The sequence below is a fragment of the Episyrphus balteatus genome, chromosome 1 (assembly GCF_945859705.1).
Source record: "Episyrphus balteatus chromosome 1, idEpiBalt1.1, whole genome shotgun sequence".
NCBI lineage: Eukaryota > Metazoa > Arthropoda > Insecta > Diptera > Syrphidae > Episyrphus > Episyrphus balteatus.
In genome coordinates, this window is record NC_079134.1 from 55,802,760 (window position 1) to 55,826,590 (window position 23,831).

Consider the following 23,831-nt stretch of genomic DNA (forward strand, 5'->3'; position numbering starts at 1 on the left):
TTTTAATTAATAACAATAAAAACAAACCTCAGTCATGAAATTTTGGTGCAAATTTGTAAAAAGTGGAGCAAATCCAAGATTTCCAGAGAAAATTTGACAGTAGTCTTAAATAAAAGTTATTAGAATTCATAAAATGTTTTATAAGCTTTATGAATTCAAGTGGTGGTTCAAAAATGTGTTTCCAATTTCAAAATAAATACAAATTCAATTACAAGCATTCATATTCAGGGTTGTTAATTATATTAGGTAAACAATTTTTCAGTATAGGTAGGTTTTTACATGGTACAACTTGCCCCGGAAAAATGTTACAACTAGCCCCAGCATTAAATTTGGCACATAAAATCAATTTAAAAAAAAAGCGAAACTGATATAGACATAACATATACACGCAATTTGAGACAAAACACAGTTGCATATATAACAAAAAAACACTTAGCACTCTATCTTTTTCGGGTAAAGAGGTAGACCAAAAATAAAATAAAAAAAAAAAGTTACAAACATGCATTTTTTGGGCACCACTAGTGTAACTTCTCACCCTGTCGTCTAATCTTCATCTGAAGAAAATGTGCTGGTAGATATGCAAAAATTGAGCATTTTTCTCCTTTACGCGTTTCTTAATATTGAAAGGAACATCGCTTTTTTTAGCTGTTAATTCTTACCCCTGTTACATTTAGCCCCACTCTCCCCTAGTATAAAAAAATTAAATCTGTTTTTATAATTAATAAAACTCCGTTTTAAAAAACCTATCTTAAAAAAAAAACAAATATGTCATTTTATTTTTCGTATAAAAAGGTATTTTTAGAAAAAAGATTTTGAAAATTGTAGGAGCCGTTTTTTAAAAAAATAATTTTTTATATATAAAATTTTTTTAACATTTTTCAAAAAAAACGTTGGTATGCCATTTTGAAGAAATAATTAATTTACACATAAAAACTAAATTTCAAAATTTTTCATTGATCCGTTTTCAAAAAATTGATTTTTCAAAAAAAAATTTTGAAATATTTTTTAAAAAACCAAAAATGCGTTTTTTGAAAATTTTCTAAAATTTTAATATTATCTTTACTTACACACTTTTGTATAAAAATTTTCATTTAAATCGGGTTAATTTTGTACGAGATATTCAGAAACGAAAAAAACCGTTCTATGACAGGTACCGTTAATAACGGTACAAAAAATATTTTTTTTATTTAAAAAGTTGGCCCTTATGTGTAGTATAACACACAAAAATTTTAATCAAAATCGTTAGAGCCGTTTTTGAAAAAAATTAACTTTTCTATTTCCGTTATATGGCAGGTACCGTTAGTTTTGGTCATAAAAAAAAAATTTCTAGGGAATCACCAAAAACTGCTAACTACCAAGTTTGAAGAAAATCACTTCACTCGTTTATGCTGCAGCTCCAGATAGAGACAGACGGACAGACAGACAGACAGAATTGCCGGACCCACTTTTTTGGCATTCTCCATCATCGTAATGTCATGTAAAATAGTTATCTCGAGTTCGATTTTTTTTACGAATCCTAAACTTGCCCTATAGTACCTATATCGCAAGTAAAAATAAGTAGACACATTTTTCGAGACATATCAAATATGTATGTAAGTGAAATGCAGAACATGGGCGATATTATTGCAATTTGTAAATACTCAAATAAAAATTAATTAGGTAAAGTGTAAAGCGAATGAGGTGCAAACACAGAGGCAGTGATAAATTATGATATAAATAAATTAACAACAAATGTTGTCCAAAGATTGCAGATTCATTGAAAAAGGCACCAAATTCACTTACAGAAACAAAGTGAACTGATTTCGATCAGAAAATCCAAAATGAGTGAAAAAATGTAGAACATTTAATTTCACTATCGGCAAGTGAATGCGCAAGAAGTGAAATGCAAAACGTGAAAATCTGAAAAACTAATTTTCAGAAGCGCAAACTGGAATTTCCTTAATGAAACCATTAGTTTGTAATTCGACGCCAAAATACCGAAAAAAAAAGATTTGAAGAATTCCGAATTAGAATAAAATCCGAAAAAAATTTATCCCAACCCTCAACGTCAGTTAAGGCCCTTACTCAAACACATGGTATAAAAAGAGAAGGTATGATCATTAGAAAAAACTCAGTATCGAGAACTGTCAAAATTAATGGCTACTTAAGGTTTTGACAGCCCAGCCCATTGCAATTGTTGTTGTAAACAAATTTGTCTTGGAAATTGTTGTTGCTTTTGACTTTGCCAAATGCCAAACGTCAAAACCTTATTACCCCATTTTGTAAGATGGCGGCTCTAATGATCATACCTTGTCTTTTTATACCATGACTCAAACAAACACAAACAGCTCTTTCAGAATTTGGAGGGGGCTCAAACATCTGAGCTGCCTCTAAATCTCTAAGATTTACGAACAAGTTTCAGTTAATCATGTACATTATGAAGAAATCAGCTAAATAATAACATTGTCTTGGAGGCTTGGGGGGGCTTGAGCCCCCTGAGCCCCCCCCCCCTCAATACACCACTGAGCTATAGTGAATGCTACACTATAGCTATATACAAATTATTCAATACCTTTATGATGGTGTGAAAAGTCTCTACGTACGTATACATTTTATTATTTTGTATAGCAGCGTTTGTTTGCAATTGCATATTATAAGCTATGTTAATGTTTAACCTTTTATTTATTCAATGTTATGAATTATGATTATGAATGAACATACGATCCCATTGATCTTCTCTTAAAATGTGTAGAAGTTCAAAAATTAAAGAAATGTATGAATACTGCTTGGGTTGCACTTGCTTTACTTGACCTGTAGTTCAAGTAAACAAAAAATATACCTACTTGAAAAGTTAGTTATTAATTAGATTTTTTAACCATTTATTAACCTTTTAGATAATTCATAATTCAATTATTGGGTTAAGTTAAATGAACAAAACCGGTCAATCTATTGCAAAGAAACATTAAGGGTCAGTTCCAGAGCACTTTTTGGGGAAATTTAAGAACATTGCAAGAAATTAAAATTCGATATGTGTAACAAGTATTTTCTGATTTGTAATATTTGCTATTAAAAAAAAAACGTAATCTAGCGAATAAATAAATACTAAAATTGAAGTGAATTGAAAATGATTTTAAAAATATAGTGTCGGACAAACTTTAACAAAAGATTTTTAATATCGATTTGAACTCAAAAATCGCTCAAAATGTGAAACAATGCTTCAGATAAATTTTTTTTTAAATGAAAAAAAGGAGTGCATAAAATGAACATACGAACAGACGTTGCCATCCATCAACTTCCCAATCAATGGTCTGTAACATGATTTTTAAATTAGTTTCCGTCACATAGTATCGATTCAGTCTTGAAATCGCTGGTAAGACATAGCGTTCTATTTTACCCATGATTTTTTGGGAAATATTCACTTACAAAAGTTATTGGGTCAGCAATATTTTTTTTATAAAATGTTTAATCTTTTGATGGGAGAAGTGAAAAAACTGTTTTTTTTTACTTGTAAAAAAATATATATTCTGCTGCTGCCCTTTTCTTATCCCCTACTGACAATTAGTATTTCTGAAAATAAAAGAATTAATACTTTCTAAAGGTTAAAGTTGTACTTACTAAGGTTAAAGTTAAGACTAAAGGCTCGGGATTTTCATATCAATATACATTAAAAGATGATCTTTTCAACAACAGAACTTTTATATATTTTGTTAAAGAATTAACAAAAAAGAATAGCTCGCCAGTGGCCAGACTAATTTATTAGTTATTGTTATATGTATGTTATCTTGATAATAATTTCAAGAAGCGAAATTACTTAATAATGCAAAAATCGTTCATTGATAAACAAAACAAAAATATTTAAATGATGACAACCACAGAATGTATGTGCATAAACTTACAAAATCATACAATTACTTACGTTGTTTTTTTTAACACCTAGTTTTTTTAGAAATGCATTTTTTCAGCTTGAGTGGTTAGATACCCACTTAAGAAAAAACCGGGCAAGCCTTAAATAATGATGGTTTGACTGATGACTAAGTCACATGACCAATTACTACCACTAAAAAAGAAGGCGAGCGAAGACTTGACGATGGAGCATGTGACACAAATTTCTAAATTATTGCGCTCAGTACCTGAAACGATAGATAGCTTCTTTATGGCACGAGAGTTTTGAACAGGTTTTAATTTCACTTGTTTAAAGGTTGAATTAAATAATAGTGTTGGTAATGTTAAAGATCATGTACCTAACAACAATTTTCACATAAAAGGAAGCAGGAGTAATTTGTTTATACATGGTACTTTGAAGTGTAATAAATAATAAATAATAAATAAATAATAAATAATAAATAATAAATAATAAATAATAAATAATAAATAATAAATAATAAATAATAAATAATAAATAATAAATAATAAATAATAAATAATAAATAATAAATAATAAATAATAAATAATAAATAATAAATAATAAATAATAAATAATAAATAATAAATAATAAATAATAAATAATAAATAATAAATAATAAATAATAAATAATAAATAATAAATAATAAATAATAAATAATAAATAATAAATAATAAATAATAAATAATAATAAGTAATGCAAATTTCTCACAAATTGACTTCAAACACGAAAACAAAAATATTTGAACACAACAGCAACAATATTTGAATATACATTTTTAAAAAGCTAGAAGCTTATTCATATTTGTAAAATTAAAATTAAGTACCTAAATTTAAGAAAGGATTTTTGAAAAAATGGTAATTAAAGTCAGATTTTTGAAAAAAAAAATTTTAACATGCATTTATTTTTCAATTTTTATTTACCTCATTTATTATGATTTGAAATTATAAGAAGAAATGTCAATATTTACTACAAGTTATGAAATGAAAAAAATTAAAAAGTATTTCATCTTCGAAGAACTTTTCTTAATAGAAGTTTTGAAAAAAAAGTTGACGTTTTTTTTAAGTTAAGTATAAAGTTATTTTAATTCATTCAATAGCCCTTATTGTTGAAAGTTAAATAGCAATACTGCCGTGCTAAGCAAAAAGGGCGCATATCCATTTTTGTAGTTTTGAGATAAATGAATTTTTAGTGTTTCTGGATTTCGCACCCTTAAATTAAATATTTTAAAATAAATAAATATTTAAAAAAATGATATTAATCCAGTCAAATAAGGGTTTAACCTCGGAATGAATGTTAGTAGAAATTTTTTTTGCTCAATATCTTCCTTTTGCCATTCTATAACATATCTCAAAAGTCTAGAAAAATCTCATGTCCGCTTGTCGCGATTTCAAGGTCAAAACGCGAAATGGAGATTTTAAAAATTAGCAAAAATAGGCTATGGTATTATATACACATATGATACATGATTTCAAGGTATTTTTTAATGCTGATTCCAAAAAATCTAAAATCAAGGCAATCTGACGTCTCTGAAAAAAGTTATACCTGTTTTTCATCTTTCAACCCATATTATTATAACAGTTGCTATCTTACTACCGAAAAACCCTTAAAAGTAATGGTAGCGGAATCATATTTTGCATGAGGGTTTTCATATCCATTATCATTAAGAATCAAAATAATGCAATGCAAAAACATTTATATCTATGACAAAATGGTATTTTTTGAGAAAAGGGGAAATTTTGGGATGTGCACTAAAAAACATCCTGGTACAATCTTGGAATTAGTGCTAATAGGCTAATTTTTTTGTTTCTATCTTTGTTTGGATATTCTATAACTACCCTCAAAAATCTAAAAAAATCTCATGTCCGCAAGTTCTAATTTTCCAGGTTAAACTAAGTTAGGTGCAGATTTAAAAAAAAATAATAAGAAAACTTTATTCTTATACGTATACCAACATAACCCATACCATTTCAAGGTATTTTTTAACGCTGATTCCAACAAAACCCACAAACAAATCAATATGACCATCCCTGAAAAGTAATGTACCTTATTCATGTTGATCTGACACAAATATCTGAAGAGTAGTTTTTCAATTTTTTCAAATCTGCACCTTATCTTCAAACCAAGAAAATTAGGACTTGCGGACATGAGATTTTTTTAGATTTTTGAGGGTAGTTAAAGAATATCCAAACAAAGATCAAAATGAAAATATTAGCCTATTAGCACATATTCCTAAGATGAACAAGAATCTTCTTTAGTGCATATCCTAAAATTTGCCCCTCCATCAAAAAATACCATTATTTCGTAGGTATATATATTTTTTGTAATGGATTGTTTTGATTTTTAATAATGATGGATTCTAAAATCTTCATGCAAAATTTGGTTCATCTACCATAATTTTTAAGGGTTTTTCGGCAGTAAGTTTGCAACTGTTATAATAATATGAGTTGACAGATGAAAAACAGGTATAACTTTTTCCAGAGACGTCAGATTGTCTTGATTTTAGATTTTTTGGAATCAGCATTAAAAAATACCTTGAAATCATGTATCATATGTGTATACAACACCATAGCCTATTTTTGCTAATTTTGAAAATCTCCATTTCGCGATTTGACCTTGAAATCGCGACAAGCGGACATGGGATTTTTCTAGACTTTTGAGATATTTTATAGAATGAAAAAAGGAAGATATTGAGCAAAAAAATTTCTACGAACATTCATTCCGAGATTTACCCCTTTTTTCTCCTTATTTTACTGTATTATATGTTATTTTTAAAAAATGTATTATTTTATGGCATTCATGATTTTATTATAGGTTCTGTATTTTAAGAGAAAATGGACATACGCCCTTTTTGCTTAGTAAAACACATAAGATGTGCAATGCCGTTCTAAGCAAAAAGGGCGCATATCCATATTTATAGTTTTTTGTTAATTGAATTTCTGATTTTCGCACCTTTAAATTTAATATTTAAATATTTTAAAAGAATATGCAAAAGAGTGCAAATGTGCTCTTTTGGCTAAATGAAAAGATTTGGCAAAATTGCCATAATTTTGTATATAACTTAAACCAATAAAATAAAAGATGTTTCATAACATTTCACAAGCAAAAATAGACATTAATTCATAATTAAAAAAAATAAAACAACCTAAAAAAAACAAACAAAAAACATCAAAAATAATAATAACTCAACATGAAACATATGTACCTACTTAGTAAATTACTAAAAATGGTTTATCATTTTACTAAATCGCTAATGTACAATATTGCAATTAAAACAGGGATGTGTTCTATTTAATTGTGCGAGGGATGAAAACGAAACCTTATGGTTGACAAATAAATGAGACTACACTTCAAGCAAGAAAACTGAGTTCAACAAAGTCACTCCGACCTCAGAACGCGAAAATCGGGGTTGCACTCACACACTTGCAACTTTTTGTGTATGAACACAAAGTCGAACGAGAATCGTGATGAAAAGTGAGAAATGGAAAAAAAGTAAAGACAGACATAGCCAATAAGAGCAAAAGCGTCATTTTGTTATGTTTTGTTGAAGTGTATAGTCGCGTCGTGTCTCGTGTCGTTGTTAGTATAATATTAGTATAATTATAAACAATTATAGCAAATTATAAACAATATGGAAACAAAAAAGGTATGTTGTATATATCGCTCAAAGTGTTTGGACTAAAGTGATGTGTTTCTGCTTGTGTTGTAGATGTAGTCTCTAATGATGAAGAAAAAGGCAGAAGGTGAAACATGCGATTGTGCATCTAAAGAAACACCAACAACAGCAGCAGCAACAAATAAAATATTGTGTATTAAGAGGTATCCATTTTTTTCTTCGAAAACAGAAAGGATTGAAAATTTGATTTCAATTTTTGACTATTAGGCGCATTGATATATGTTAAGGAGAATGGGCATTTTGGACGTTCGGCTGCCATTAATGAAATTGGTATCAAATGAAAGAACTATTATTAAGGAAGAACTTTTGCTATGGGGGCTTAGCTCTATTGCATTAAGAATGTGAAATATTGCAATATTAGTATTGTTAATGCAATGTTCACTGTGTGAAGGCCAAATTGAATTATGTTTTTATTTTTAATATAAAAATGATAGACGCAAAACTATAGTAACATGAAAACGACGTTTTGCAAAATTTCAAATTCGAGTAGCGGGGAAACCACGCAACTTAAAATTAAATCATCATGGATTTGCTTCCTTCCCTTCAAGCAAACAAGTCCGACCTCGGTCCGAATCCGCTCCGCCTCAGGCGGAGCTGAGTCCGACTTCGACTCAGAAACGGGTCCGAAGGCGGCTCAAATTAGTATGGAAATTATAATCACCGCGTATTGGGTTTTTTCACCACGATTTCTCCTTCGACTTTGTGTTCATACACAAAAAATTGCAAATGCGTGAGTGCAAACCCGTTTTTCTCGGTCGGAGTGTCTTTTCTGAACTCCGTTTTCTTGCTTGAAGGGTTACAGTCCTGAGAACATCCCTACAAAGTTTGACCAAAATCTAAAATAAGACACCAATTCCGATTGAACGCTTACATACGGAATGACAGTAAACGGTCCAAAAAAATTGTTGTAATCGAGAGCGGTGAAATTTTCTTTTAATAATGCAGCCATATGCTAGTTTTACAGATTCATCGACTTTCCCTGGATTCCGAGATTTTACCAATTTTATGCTTAATTTGACTCCACTAATATGCTCTCATGCAATTACCCTTATACAAAACTCGTTTTTAAATCGTTAGCTAGTTCACAATTGATGTGATTCTTAAGACAAAATAAATTTATTTTATTTAACCCTCTGTAGGCACACCTCTTTTTTGCGAATTTGGTTTATACTTTTTCATGGCGCTAGAACTTTCTTAGGTCTCACTATTTTATGGAGAATCATACATGAAATTGATGTAGAATTTTCCGAGGAGTTCGAATACTGTATTTACAATTCAAAAAAATGTATTTTTACTCTTATAAAGACACTGTGACCACTTTTCATTTTTGTACTGCCAAATTCGCACCCGTGTGCCTACAGAGTTAACCCTCTGTAATGTAAAAAAAACAATCTCAATTTATACCGGTATCCGAACCTACGCCGCCGGTAAGAGCAAAAGGCATCTACCTTCTTCTCTAGAATAATATGTCTTTTCAATAAAAGAAAACTTATATCGATATAAGCTCTTTGAAATATATAATAATAATTATTAAATTTTTTATGAAGGTTTAAAAAAATGATAAGTTTAGACTCAACTCGAAAATACATGATAGTTGAGGCGCAACCCTATGTAATTCGACTATGGGAGTATCGGAATGACAAATTTAATTAATTTTTATACTAGTAATGTAAAAAAGAAAAAGAAAACAATCTCAATTTCCCTTCAGATTGGAACTTAGGCAGGTAAACTTAAAAGACATTCCATATATCCTCGAGACTTTATAAAATAGGAAAATTTTTTTCTTTATAAGCAGTTTAGGATTTGATTTTGGGTTGCTGGATTTGCTTTTGGATTGTTGGATTTGCTTTTCTTAATTTTTTTAATTCACAAACCTAAACCGTAAACACGCACGATACTGGAAACAATGAGAAAACAGCGGAAGTTTCCATGGGTGTCTTCTTCTATTTGTAATTATTCAATGATAAAACTCGAATTTTAAACTATTTTTTTTTTTAACTAAAAACAGACTGAAAATTGTTTTTTAATCATAAACATGAAACATTGGCGGTCAATGATTACATTGCCTTGTCATCACGCCCCTGGAAAACTAGCTCAAATTTTGACAGAGTATAGACCAATTTTGACAGAGTACCTATAGACTAATTTTATTTTTTTGGTGCTTCATTCATCATTCACCAACTCTATAGGTGTAATATACACCCCTTTCTGTACTTCTTATTTAATGACCATGGCAGCGTCTAACTAACAATGGAATTGAAAAAATTCTGAAAAATTTCAGAACCAAGTTTTAAATGGTGGTAGATCTTTGACAAAGTAGTGATTATAGGTAGGTGAAATTTTTTTCGACAATTTGAAAAATGCCATTCCAAATATAATGATTTCTTTTAAAGTCTCTGTGTTTCGAAATATGAAATTTTGAAAAATACCTGCTTTTTTTGGTTGGGTTTTTATTTTATCAATTTTTCGCAGCGTTCAAAAAATCTCAGAACATATTGTTTATGGCCATGCGCAGCAGGCGCAAAAATTGGTGTTCTAAAAAGATTTTTGACCGAAAAAAGGGAAGACTAGTTTTTTTTATCCCAAGTTTTTTAACCGTTTTTAACCTTTTTATATTTTATCTTTTTTGTTTTCAACAGATAAATGAATGAAATGTACTGTAGATAGATAATAAGCAGGACTATATTTGAGCAAAATTTCAATCAATTTTGTATTCACAATTTTGAGATAACGGTAAACTATAGTTCTATTCTTCAACATGTTTCTTATTTTGATCTATGCTGAGAATATTACCTTTCATTTAATATAACACACATAAGGGTACATTTACTACAAGATACACAATGTTAAAATAAAAAACTTCAGAAATACCTCAAAACACCTGTGGAGATCTATTGCCCATTACTAACCACCAGTGTGTACCGTATTCTCAGTTTGAAATTTCGACATTGTTGGCTTTAAAAATTTCTGAATTTTCTTGTAGGCATTGTAAAAATATGTTTGAAGCGTTATATAAAAGGTTAAATAATAAGCTTTCACATGATATAAAATTTTTTATAGATTGTCATAGAATAAAAATTGATTTAATCGTGTGAGAAAATAGAAATATATGTTTTTGTTTGCTTTTTTTGATGAAAATTGATCGAGTTCAAAAAAATCTAGCTCTTTTTGTAGATGTCGCATAGACATGATTGATATAAATATTTTTAGCTGAAACAATAAGCTTTTATATGATATAAAATTATATTTATAATTATAGATTGTCATAGAAAAAAATGAATTTTACCTTGTTAGAAGAAAAATATATTTGATTTTTTCACTTTTTCAATGAAAAATGATTGTTTTCAATAAATTATTTTTATACCTTTCAAGCATTGTAAAGAAATATTAAATATAAAACTTTAATAATAATTTATATAATGAGAAAAGAAAAGGTATATTTTAGCTTTTTCTTATAAATTATGATTGGATTTAAAAAGTTTTTCTACAAAACAAACCGATATAAATTAAATATGAAAGGTCTTAATCTTTAGCTTAAGAACTTTACTATAAGACTTATTATCTTATAAATTTTTTCTACAAGAAAGTTGTAAAATAAATCATTTTATTTTAACAAACAATTTTATTTTCACGTAAAATCCTCGTCCGTAAGCCGACTTTACAGACAACCACTTTTTATGTACATTGTATGTACTGTACAGTGTACATTAGACTGGGCCAAAAAAATAAAATATTTTTTTTTTTGAAAGTTACTTCGAAAATCTTGTTCAGGATGATGAAAAAAAAATTTGGTGAAAATTTGAGCCGTTAAAAAAAATTTTAAGAGGTCTATCATCGGTGTTTTTTTATTTTTATACATGATATAATGTTTTACAACAGAACTGCTAGACGATCAAAGTAAAAAAAATTTCTGTTCATTTTTTCTTATATAAAATTAAATTTCCTACAAAAAAGATCTAATTGAAAATTTTCGTCAGACGAGCTGTATTCGAGTAATTAAGCTTTTTAAATCGAAATGTTTTTTCAATTTGACTGTTTCACTTTGGAATTTTGTGATGAGCAAATAAGTGAATAGAAAAATAAAACCACGACAGATTCTTATAGGAAATTTAATTCTCTACAGAAAAGGTCTCGTAGTAATTTTCCCTAAATTGAGTTCTGAAGAAGTTATTCACGATTTAAATCGAGAAATAAATTAAAAAATCAATTTTCAATTTCAAAATTTTCTAATTCACTGAAAATTCAATATTTTCAAATTAGCAAGATGTTTTCTTGTTGGGACTTAAAAGTTCTATAAAAAGTTCCTTGGCAGCAAATTAATTGCTTTAACCGTTAAGAAGATATTCGTATCAAAACCAATGCCCACAGATTTCAATAGTTTTCTCATGACAAACATGCATTGCGATTTGAATACGATTATCTTCTAAACGGTTAAAGCAATTAATTTGCTGCCAAGGAACTTTTTATAGAACTTTTAAGTCCCTACAAGAAAACATCTTGCTAATTTGAAAATATTGAATTTTCAGTGAATTAGAAAATTTTGAAATTGAAAATTGATTTTTTAATTTTTTTCTCGATTTAAATCGTGAATAACTTCTTCAAAACTCAATTTAGGGAAAATTACTATGAGACCTTTTTGTAGAGAATTAAATTTTCTATAAGAATCTGTCGAGGTTTTATTTTTCTATTCACTTATTTGCTCATCACAAAATTCCAAAGTGAAACAGGCAAATTGAAAAAACACTTCGATTTAAAAAGCTTAATTACTCGAATACAGCTCGTCTGACGAAAATTTTCAATTAGATCTTTTTTGTAGGAAATTTAATTTTATATAAGAAAAAATGAACAGAAATTTTTTTTACTTTGATCGTCTAGCAGTTCTGTTGTAAAACATCATATCATGTATAAAAATAAAAAACACCGATGATACCCCTCTTAAAATTTTTTTTAACGGCTCAAATTTTCACCAAATTTTTTTTTCATCATCCTGAACAAGATTTTCGAAGTAACTTTCAAAAAAAAAAAATATTTTATTTTTTTGGCCCAGTCTACTGTACATAGTTCTTCCCTAACTTAAAAATTGTGTAACATTCTCACATTAATTTTAATTGTCTGCAACTTTTCATATCTTAAATTTTCTTGTAAAAATATGACACAAAATTCAAACAGTCAGATGTATTTTATTCTTCAAAACTGAGGGCCAAGTGAAAGCCATGATCGCGTTTTCCTTGACGAATATTTGTAACTTCATCTTTCGTACCTCATCCGATACCAGACACAGATTTGTATTTATCTACATAATATGAAATCGAAATGAATAAGATAAATAAAAAAAGAAACTTAACAGACTTTAGATATTTATGGCAAGTGTTTATGTTTATGATTTGTACGCGTTTCGTCTTCTGGCCAAAGTATTGTGCCTTCTTTAGTGAAAGTGAATACAACTACAAAAAGTTGTATGTGTATTAAATTTGTTGATATAAAAAAGTTCGATTTGTTTTTTTTTTTTGTTTTTTTTTTTTTTGCTGCTTATACATTATGTATTTACTTTCTTATTTAATATATTAAACAAGCTATCATAAGTCATGAGTCGATCATGTTGGACTGGTCACGTAAAAAATTAATGAATTTTATGTAATGGAAGTGACAACGCCCGGTGAATATCAATAATGTTGTTGAACTTTTTCATTTGTTAGAATCTAGGTTAAATATAATATTATTTTCTTATTTTAGATTTTTGTATTGCTGGATTATTTTTATATTTATTATTTTACCTTTTGTTTTACTCCTATAAATGCAATAAAATGAATTTTTTTACATTTTGTATCTGGTTATAATAAAAACATACAATAAAATACAAAAATATAATTATAAATTTACATTATTACCTATCAAAAATATTTAGAATAAATACCTAATTATTTAAATTGTATCTCCTTTCTTTAAGTAATTTTAATAAATTTAATTTAAATAGCCATTTGTTTTGAAACTTCAAAATTTTTAAATATTAAACACATTTTTTTCATAAAAGTATTTAAAGTACAAAAAATGATCCTTAATTTTGAATTTAACTGTTTCTTAAATTGCCATTGACTATTAAATTTTAGAATTATAAGAATTTTTGTAGTGACCTCTACAAATAGTATATATATGAAAAACTTTGATGCAGGCTCCAGGTCAATTGACCTGGAGTTTTTCATATATATTGTAACGATGAATTACTGAACTACTTTTAAGATAAAAGTCTGAACACACTACCTACTACTGCAAAGGTAGAAATGTGAACGGACCTTTAGTAATTAAGAAAAATATCTCACTGAACACATCTAAAAATATCCCACTGAACACATCTAAAAATATCTCACTGAACACATCTCAAAATATCCCACACTGAACACATCTCAAAATATCCCACTAGACTGGAAGTATGAAGTGCCCTTCCTGGAAAGGAAGTTTCGAGAGACAGGGACGAGAGCCTTCGAGGACGTTCTCGAGTCTCGAGATTCCGGTATAAAAGGCAGCGTAGACACCGACCGGAGACAGTTTAATCTTGAAAGTGAAAGAGTACAGTACAAAGTGAAGTAAAGTGTTGCGAATTGTTAGTAGTAAATAAAGTGATTTAAAAGTGTGTTTGTTTGAGCGAATAATAAAAGTAAATTGAGTTGAAATAAAAAGTGTTCTTATTTGAACGGAAATATAAGTGGAAATTAAATAAGTTTTATTGTGAACCCGGAATAAAACATTACATTGGTGTCAGAAAAGTGGAATAAAACTTATTTATTTGTGCGAATCAGATAATTTCGCGAATAAAATAAAAAGTGCGCGTGTGTTTTAACAATAAACAAAGTGTAAAACATTTTAAAAAAAGTAAAAGTGCTCGCGTTTTGAAAAGTTAAAATGGGTAAAACACTAAATCAGTTAAGTTTGACTGAGTTGAAGGCGGAATTGACTAAGCGAAGTCTTCCTACTGCTGGATCGAAAAATGATCTCATTATTCGTCTACAGGATTATTTAACCCAGAAAAACGAAGATTTGGATACATTTCAATTCGAGGTTGAAATGATAGAAGAACGAGTAAGTACTAGTTCCGATATGTCATCCATGATGGCTGTTCTCCTTGCAAAATTTGAAGAACAGAAAGAACAAATTGAGACACAACGCAAGGAACAGAGAGCACAAATGGAAAAACAACGTACCGAGCAAAGGAGTGAACAACAGAGTGTTCTCGAACAAATGGAAAAACAACGTACCGAGCAAAAGAGTGAACAACAGAATCTTCTCGAAAAATTAGATGAACAGAAAAACATCATCCAAGGTAAGCTTGACGCGATCGAGAACAAGTTCGTTGCTATTGATGCTTACATCAAATGCGTTGAAAAGCAATCTCAAGAAAAGTTCGAGAAAGTAGAAGGAAAGTTCGAGAAAGTGGATGACAAATTTGAAAAAATGGAAGTTAAAATGCAAAGTATTACTGAGGAACTTGACAAGGTTCGGAAAATTAAGATTCGAGAAAGTTCTGGTGAGTACCCAAAGAAGAAGGAAATGCACCCACCAACATTTGATGGACAAAGTTCTTGGTCGATCTACAAGAAACAGTTTGAGGCAGCTGCAACAACAAATGGCTGGGATGACGAAGACAAATGTATAGCGCTGACTCTTGCTCTTAGAGGTCCTGCTGCTGAGTTGTTACAAACGTTACCACCAGAAAAGAATGGTAACTTTAACGCTCTTGTCCAGGTCATTGAAAAACGCTTTGGAGATGGCCATATGCAGGAAGTCTTCCGCGTCCAACTCAATACAAGAGTCCAGAAAAGAGGAGAAACTCTGCAACAACTTCAAGCAGATATTGAAAGGTTGGCTCATCTGGCATATCCGACAGCAGGAGACGACATTATCAATCAGTTTGCGACAGAAGCCTTTGTACGTGCTGTATCTGATATAAATCTTCAGCGAGCAATTCGAACAGCTGGAAAACGTTCCCTTCCTGAAGCATTAGCGTTTGCACTGACTATGGAAGCAGCAGAACAGGCTTCTCAAGGCGTTCATCGGGTAAGAGAAGTTGCAGTGGAGGAATGCTCTTGTCAAAAACTCGCGTTCCAAAGAAACCAGCGAGACGGAGCTGCTCGATGCTGGAACTGTAACAAGACAGGACATCTCCAGCGGCAGTGCAGATTGCCACCAAGAAGAACTGCTTGCGAACACTGTGGAAACAGGAATATTGCCCAACAACAGGTAAGCGATAGAACCAACACTCATCTTCAGCTTGATTCCCATTCGGGAAAACGAGTAAGAACCAACTTCGAGGGGCAGAAGCTGGTTTCTGGTATCGATGGCCCCAGAACCACAATTCAAGTCTCACAGACTAAACGAGACAACAAAAGTCTGACAGTGGAGGCGACCATAAACAACAAACAACACGTGGCTACAATTGACACCGGTGCCACCGCCTCCATTGTACGAAGAGACTTGGTGAAGATGACATGGCTACATAACACCAACAGCTACCGTCTGAAGACCGCCACAGGCGAAGCAGCAAGAGTGTACGGAGAAGTTCGTCTTACGATCCGTGTAGCTGAACTAGAGTTTTCACATGTGTTTTTGGTGGCAGATATATGTGACGAGTGCATCATTGGAATCGACTTCATGAAGGAGCATGGAATCATTTTGGATATAGGTAATCAAGTCCTGAAATACAGAAATGTGGAGATCCCAATGGTCTATGGCAACGAAAATTCAACAACAATTAGAACTGTCATCAAAGAAGACATGTGCCTGCCTCCTTCTTCAGAAGTTTTTGTGTGGACGAAACTAAAGGGGAATATTGGAAGCCATCGATACCTCATGGTTGAGCCAGAAGTTAAACAAAGTTCCCAAAACATCATCATCGGGAAGACTCTTGTGGCACCAAAGAACAACATGGTACCTGTACGCATACTTAACATCAAACCGTACCCAATCAAGCTTAAGAAAGGAGAAGTTGTTGGGCAATGTGAATCTGTGGCCGCAATAACTAAGATCAACGAGGTGGATACACAGATGACTATGAACTCGGAGAAACTAAAGAAACAAATTCTCAAATCAGACAACTTGAGTCAACATCAGCTTAATGTTGCGGGAAGTCTTCTTCACGAATATGCTGATATTTTCTCTTCATCCAGCGGGCAATACGGCCGGACACAACTGGTGCAGCATCGAATCGATACAGGAGATGCTAGGCCGATTCGTCAACCAGCAAGACGTCTCCCGTTGGCCAAACAAGGTGAAGTTGAAGAAATGATAACAACAATGAAGAAAGACGGGCTAATCGAAAATTCCAAAAGCCCTTGGGCATCACCGGTAGTTCTCGTCAAAAAGAAGGATGGAAGCACTCGATTTTGTGTCGACTACCGCAGGCTGAATGATGTGACGAAGAAAGACAGCTACCCACTGCCAAGAATCAGCGATACTCTAGATGCAATGGAAGGAGCACAATGGTTTTCGACTTTGGATTTGAAGAGTGGCTACTGGCAGGTAGAAATCCATCCAGAAGATCGGGAGAAGACGGCTTTCTCCACAGGAAATGGTCTGTGGCAGTTTAATGTCATGCCGTTTGGGCTATGCAATGCCCCAGCTACTTTTGAGCGCTTAATGGAGTGCGTTTTAAATGGATTAACCTGGAAATCTTGCCTAGTCTATTTGGATGATGTCATCGTTTACGGGAAAACATTTGATGACCATTGTGAAAACCTAAAGGCTGTATTCCAAAGGCTACGAGAAGCACATCTTAAGTTGAATCCAAAGAAGTGTGCACTTTTCAAGACCGAGGTTAAATATTTGGGGCATATCATCTCATCCCAAGGAGTGAAGACTGATCCTGAAAAGGTTGACACTGTGAAGAACTGGCCAACCCCTCAGGACAAGCATCAACTTCGGAGTTTCCTCGGTCTGGCAACGTACTATCGACGATTTGTGAAGGATTTTGCGAGAATCGCCAAAAGCTTGCACCAACTTACGGAGAAGGGTAAACCCTTTAAATGGTCAGGTGAGTGTGAGAAAAGCTTTCAGGAACTGAAGCTGCGGTTATGTGAAGCTCCTGTGCTGGCCTATCCGACTCCAGGCAAACAATTCATCATTGACGCAGATGCAAGTAATGTTGGAGTTGGTGCTGTTTTATCGCAAGTTCATGACGGAGAAGAAAAGGTCGTTGCCTATTTCAGCAAGGTACTCTCGAAACAAGAAAGAAACTATTGCGTGACCAGAAGGGAACTTCTAGCTCTAGTATTGGCAACAAAGCACTTCCATAAGTACATCTATGGACAGAAGTTCCTTCTTCGCACAGATCATGGTGCACTGAATTGGCTTTTGAACTTCAAAAATCCAGAGGGTCAAGTAGCAAGATGGATCGAGATACTTCAGACGTATCAATGTCAGATTCAACATCGAAGAGGAAAACTGCATTCAAATGCAGACGCATTATCTCGACGCCCGTGCAAGCAAGACTGCAAACATTGCACACGACTAGAAGAAAAGGAAGTTGTCGCTGTTAGAAGAACGAGAGCTGATCCCATTTGCGGCTGGAGTAATGAAGAACTCAGAATGGCCCAACAGGAAGATTCGGACATCGAACCCATCCTTGCATGGAAGGAACATCAAGAGAAACCAGAATGGGCCGACATCTCCGACCGAAGCCCCACTCTAAAAGCATATTGGGCACAATGGGACTCACTTCATGTGCAAGAAGGGCTACTCAGGCGTAAGTGGGAATCCGCAGATGGTAAATCCTATGTAATGCAGCTAGTCGTACCTCAGTCAAAGGTAAATGATGTTCTCCGAGAGATGCACGGTGGAACTTCTGGAGGCCATTTAGGCATCAACAAGACGCTGGAAAAGCTACGACAGCAATTCTACTGGTTACGTATGAGAGAAGACGTTGAAAAGTGGTGCCGAAAATGTGATACTTGTGCCGCTAGCAAAGGACCAGCTAGAAAAATCCAAAGCAAGATGCAGCAGTACAATGTGGGTGCACCTTTTGAGAGAATTGCAATAGACGTAGCAGGTCCTTTTCCCGAAACCAACAACGGAAATCGATACATCCTTGTAGTGATGGACTACTTCAGCAAATGGCCTGAGGCATTTGCCATTCCAAACCAGGAAACCAAAACAGTTGTGGATAAGATTGTCTTTCATTGGGTGAGCAGGTTCGGAGTACCCATGGAACTTCATTCCGACCAAGGAAGGAACTTCGAATCTAAGATTTTTCAAGAGGTTTGCTCACTCCTTGGCATCAAGAAGACGCGAACAACACCGCTTCATCCACAATCTGATGGGATGGTTGAGCGATTTAACAGGACACTTAAGGAACACCTGTCAAAAGTAGTCAATGATAATCAACGAGACTGGGACCGACATATTCCATTATTCTTGATGGCTTATAGAAGTGCAACACATAGTTCTACTGGACATACACCATCGGAAGTCCTATTTGGCTCAACAATACGTCTGCCAAGTGAGATAAAATTTGGAAGTGTTCCAAACGAGCCACATGAAATGGATGAGTACGTAGATAACCTGAAAGGAACACTGGCTGACATTCACCAACGGACAAGGACAAATATAAAAGCGTCTAGTGACAGGATGAAAACAAGATATGACGCACGAGCGACAGCAACAGGGTTTCAAGAAGGAGAACTTGTGTGGTTTTACAATCCCCACCGACAAAAGGGACTATCACCGAAGCTACAACAAAACTGGGAAGGCCCTTACACAGTAATAACCAGAATTAACGACGTGGTTTACCGTATACAAAGAGGGGTAAGAGGCAAACTAAAGGTAGTTCATTGTGACCGTTTACATCGTTATAATGGTGATAGAAGCAATGGAGTTGTTCGGGACGAACAATCCTAAGAGGGGGGCAATGTAACGATGAATTACTGAACTACTTTTAAGATAAAAGTCTGAACACACTACCTACTACTGCAAAGGTAGAAATGTGAACGGACCTTTAGTAATTAAGAAAAATATCTCACTGAACACATCTAAAAATATCCCACTGAACACATCTAAAAATATCTCACTGAACACATCTCAAAATATCCCACACTGAACACATCTCAAAATATCCCACTAGACTGGAAGTATGAAGTGCCCTTCCTGGAAAGGAAGTTTCGAGAGACAGGGACGAGAGCCTTCGAGGACGTTCTCGAGTCTCGAGATTCCGGTATAAAAGGCAGCGTAGACACCGACCGGAGACAGTTTAATCTTGAAAGTGAAAGAGTACAGTACAAAGTGAAGTAAAGTGTTGCGAATTGTTAGTAGTAAATAAAGTGATTTAAAAGTGTGTTTGTTTGAGCGAATAATAAAAGTAAATTGAGTTGAAATAAAAAGTGTTCTTATTTGAACGGAAATATAAGTGGAAATTAAATAAGTTTTATTGTGAACCCGGAATAAAACATTACAATATATTAAATTTTAGTATGTATTTGTGTCATCACGTTTATCAATTTTATAATTACATGCAATACCTTCATTTTTAATAATTTGGTTTAGCTCATGTATTTTAAAACTTTAAAATTTTACTTTCATCGAAATCAAAAGAATGTCCACTTTGTTTGACATGATGTTTTTGTTGATCGACCCTTTCTATAGCTTTTTCACATTCGTTTTTATGTTGGCTCATTCTTGACCCCAGTTTTTGGCCAATATAAATTTTTTCACAATTTTTGCATTTCACCGAGTAAACTAATCTACTGTTATCTGTTTTATTATAATTTTTGTTTTAAGAAAAATTTTGAAATTTGTTCCGTTGGTTTCATTGCTGCTTTAACATCTGGTACAAAATATTGGCACACTTTAGCTAAAGATTCACTTAATTTTGGCTCATACGTCATTGCTGAATAAATTTTATTATTTGTATCTTTTGTCCGATCATTATTATTAGATAAAAAACTGCAGTTGCTCTGGTTAAATCTTTGTGGTGAATTTATTTTGGCTTGTAAGATTCCTTTTTAACTGCTGAATAAATTTTTTTTATAATATTATCCAGATAGTTATTTTGTCCCAATATATTTTGGATCCTTATTATATTTTGATTAAATAAATTGCACGACTGGGGTCGCACGTACTTGCTCTTATGCTTAAAGTAAATATAATAATAAAGCTTTTTATTCAAGAAATTGAAAATTTGATATTTTGAAGAAATTTCATAAGTAGTATAAAAAATTACATCTGTTTTTATAATTAATTTAACTCCGTTATAAATTATCTTAAAAAAAAAAAACAAATATGTCATTTTATTTCTTCTATAAAAAGGTATTTTTAGAAAAAAATTTTCGAAAATTGTAGGAGCCGTTTTTTAAAAAAATAATTTTTTATATATAAAATTTTTTTAACATTTTTCAAAAAAAAAGTTGGTAGGTATGCCATTTTGAAGAAATAATTAATTTACACATAAAAACTAAATTTCAAAATTTTTCATTGATTCGTTTTCAAAAAATTAATTTTTCAAAAAAAAATTTTGAAATATTTTTTAAAAAACCAAAAATGCGTTTTTTGAAAATTTTCTAAAATTTTAATATTATCTTTACTTACACACTTTTGTATAAAAATTTTCATTTAAATCGGGTTAATGTTGTACGAGATATTCAGAAACGAAAAAAACCGTTCTATGACAGGTACCGTTAATAACGGTACAAAAAATATTTTTTTTATTTAAAAAGTTAACTCTTATGTGTAGTACTACACACAAAAATTTTAATCAAAATCGTTAGAGCCGTTTTTGAAAAAAATTAACTTTTCTATTTTCGTTATATGGCAGGTACCGTTAGTTTTGGTCATAAAAAAAAAATTTCAATTTCCCCTCTAGGGAATCACCAAAAACTGCTAACTACCAAGTTTGAAGAAAATCACTTCACTCGTTTAGGCTGCAGCTCCAGATAGAGACAGACACACAGACAGACAGACAGACAGACAGAATTGCCGGACCCACTTTTTTGGCATTCTCCATCATCGTAATGTCATGTAAAATTGTTATCTCGAGTTCGATTTTTTTTTACGAATCCTAAACTTGCCCTATAGTACCTATATCGCAAGTAAAAAAGGTCTTATGGCTAAAAGAAAAAACTTTCCGAATAAATTAACCATAATATTATATTTCATTTGAGTTGGATAGGCCGAAGAAAAATTTAACAAACCCCGCTCATTTAACTTTTTTTTGTAAAATTTGGAGTTGAGAAGTGATTTTTTTGGCTACTCTTAAATACCCACGGAATAATGTGGATGTCCCGTAATTTTTTTTTTGTTTTTATGCATGCACTAAGCCACAGCATCAGTTGAAAGTCATTAATTATAATCTTTTAATGTGGTTCAGTTTTGTTTTTTGTGAAAAATTATATTGGTAATAATAGATTTTTTTTCTTACTGTTTTACATAAAATTCTTGTTATGGAAGCTTCAGCTGCAGGTGTGTAAGTACTTTATTTAAAAATAACATTCATTGCATTTGAAGCTTTAATTTATTGTAAAATGAATTTATTTTAAATGTAAGTAGAAAGACAGTTTTTTTCTGCTTTTTTAATGGACTTTTTCTGATATCATTCGGTGTTATTCAGTAACATTTTTGGTATCATATTAAAGAGGAAGATGTCAAAAAGCAAAAACAAAAAAAAATTACAAAAATACAAATCCAAAATACTTTATTTATACTTACCTAAATTCATTAGAAAAAAGCTTTATTACTGTTAATCAGTGGTTTTATTCAAGTAGAACTTCATTAAGGGAAACAAAATTTCATAAGCGATTTTTGAAGGTAAATACCCCTATGTGAATCGATTTGAAGCAATTGGCTTTTGGAACCAATAAGTGATAATATTACCATCATCATTTCTCTTGACTGTGATATCTAGATAATTTACATATTTCATTGGTATGTGTAATGTGTATCCCCCAATTCATCGTAGAAGTTATATTTTTATCAAAAGATTTCAGAGCTGATTTAACTACATACATCAATTTTGTTTCTTGGAATAGCTGTTAAATGATCATCTACACGGAGAAAACAGACCACAAAGAATTAAGCGGATGACACCTTAATTTAAGCGGATTTCTGCATGGTTTTTTGACAAGATGACTTTCACCTTAAATTAAGGTGACATCACCTTAAATTAAGGTGACAAGTTACATTAATTTCTTGAATGCGCAAATTAAAAAAAAAAAAAACTGGCAGCCACCGGGGATCGAACCTACAACTGTTGGGTTACTAGGCCAGTGCCTTACCACTGTGCTATCTCACTGTTGGAAATGAGTAGGTATGATAAACTGGAAGTAAAGCTAAGGTGTGACTATAATTTTAAAATTTGTATTTATGGTTGTTTTTTTTTTTTAAGATGAACATTCACATTAAAATAAGATGAAGTTCACATTAAATTTAACTGAGTTTATTTTAAGGTGGTGAAATTTAATGTGCGCATCATCTTATTTTAAGACACTTTTTTTCTCCGTGTACGTATGCTATCCAAAATTGTGGCGTAAAATCAATTTTGTTAAACGCATTACTTCATCCAAAACCCATTCCACGAGAATTGGAGCCAAAGACGATCCCATGAAAAGTCCAGTTTTCATTCTTGTGTACTGATTTTTAAAGCAAAAATAATAACAGTCCGAAAGGCAAAATTTTAAAATTACCATAAATGTTTGTTTTGGAATTTTAGTTTTGTGTTTGATACGTGAATCAAAGTGGCGTTCAACAGTTTGTAGTGCCAAATCAGTTGAAACATTTGATTTGATTCACGTATCAAACATAAAACTGAAATTCCAAAACAAACATTGAAACATATTTGTTAAGTATTATATGAGCAGTTTAAAACTCTGATTTTTTAACGTAGTTAAAATATGAGCAATTATAGATAGAGCCTTTGTAAATTTTTAAAACCTGGTCAATGACAATCACCATACTATTGCGCATGTTCATGTTCATTGAGCTTAATTTTCTTTGTCACAGTAATGACATACATTTATCCGTCGATGGTTTCGATAAAGACATAACCATCAAGTTAATATACGCCGTGTATCGGATACGGATATAATGTAATTTTTTGCAAGCAAGATACAGTATTGTGAGAAAAATTTATGACCCAAGTCAAAGTTATGGCAAGCGGGAGTGAGAAGTGCAAGTAGTGTTTATTTGCATTGGGGTGTACCTATATGTATGCTTTAAAACAAATAGAATACTAAGCTTAAGCTCTCGCCTTCCGAGCTTGACGATATATAAAAATTACAATCTACATCGGGACTGACAAG

At 31.9% G+C, this 23,831-nt stretch overlaps 1 protein-coding gene and 1 long non-coding RNA gene across 3 annotated transcripts in view; one reads left to right on the plus strand and one right to left on the minus strand.

The window, feature by feature from the left end:
* The window catches only part of LOC129916071 (uncharacterized), an 88,433-nt gene that overhangs the window by 59,970 nt on the left and 4,632 nt on the right, over positions 1–23,831 (minus strand). The gene's annotated exons all lie outside the window — the stretch shown is intronic.
* Positions 1–23,831, plus strand: part of LOC129915962 (uncharacterized) — a 61,841-nt gene that overhangs the window by 12,061 nt on the left and 25,949 nt on the right. The window contains exons 1-2 of one of the 2 annotated variants that reach the window (XM_055995693.1): positions 7,038–7,530; positions 7,594–7,703. The exons of the other annotated variant lie outside the window; for it this stretch is intronic. Coding sequence (XP_055851668.1) covers positions 7,606–7,703 — 98 coding nt within the window. The 5' untranslated portion in view covers positions 7,038–7,530; positions 7,594–7,605. Of the gene's footprint in view, positions 1–7,037; positions 7,531–7,593; positions 7,704–23,831 lie in introns of those variants that run through there. 2 annotated transcript variants of the gene reach the window in all.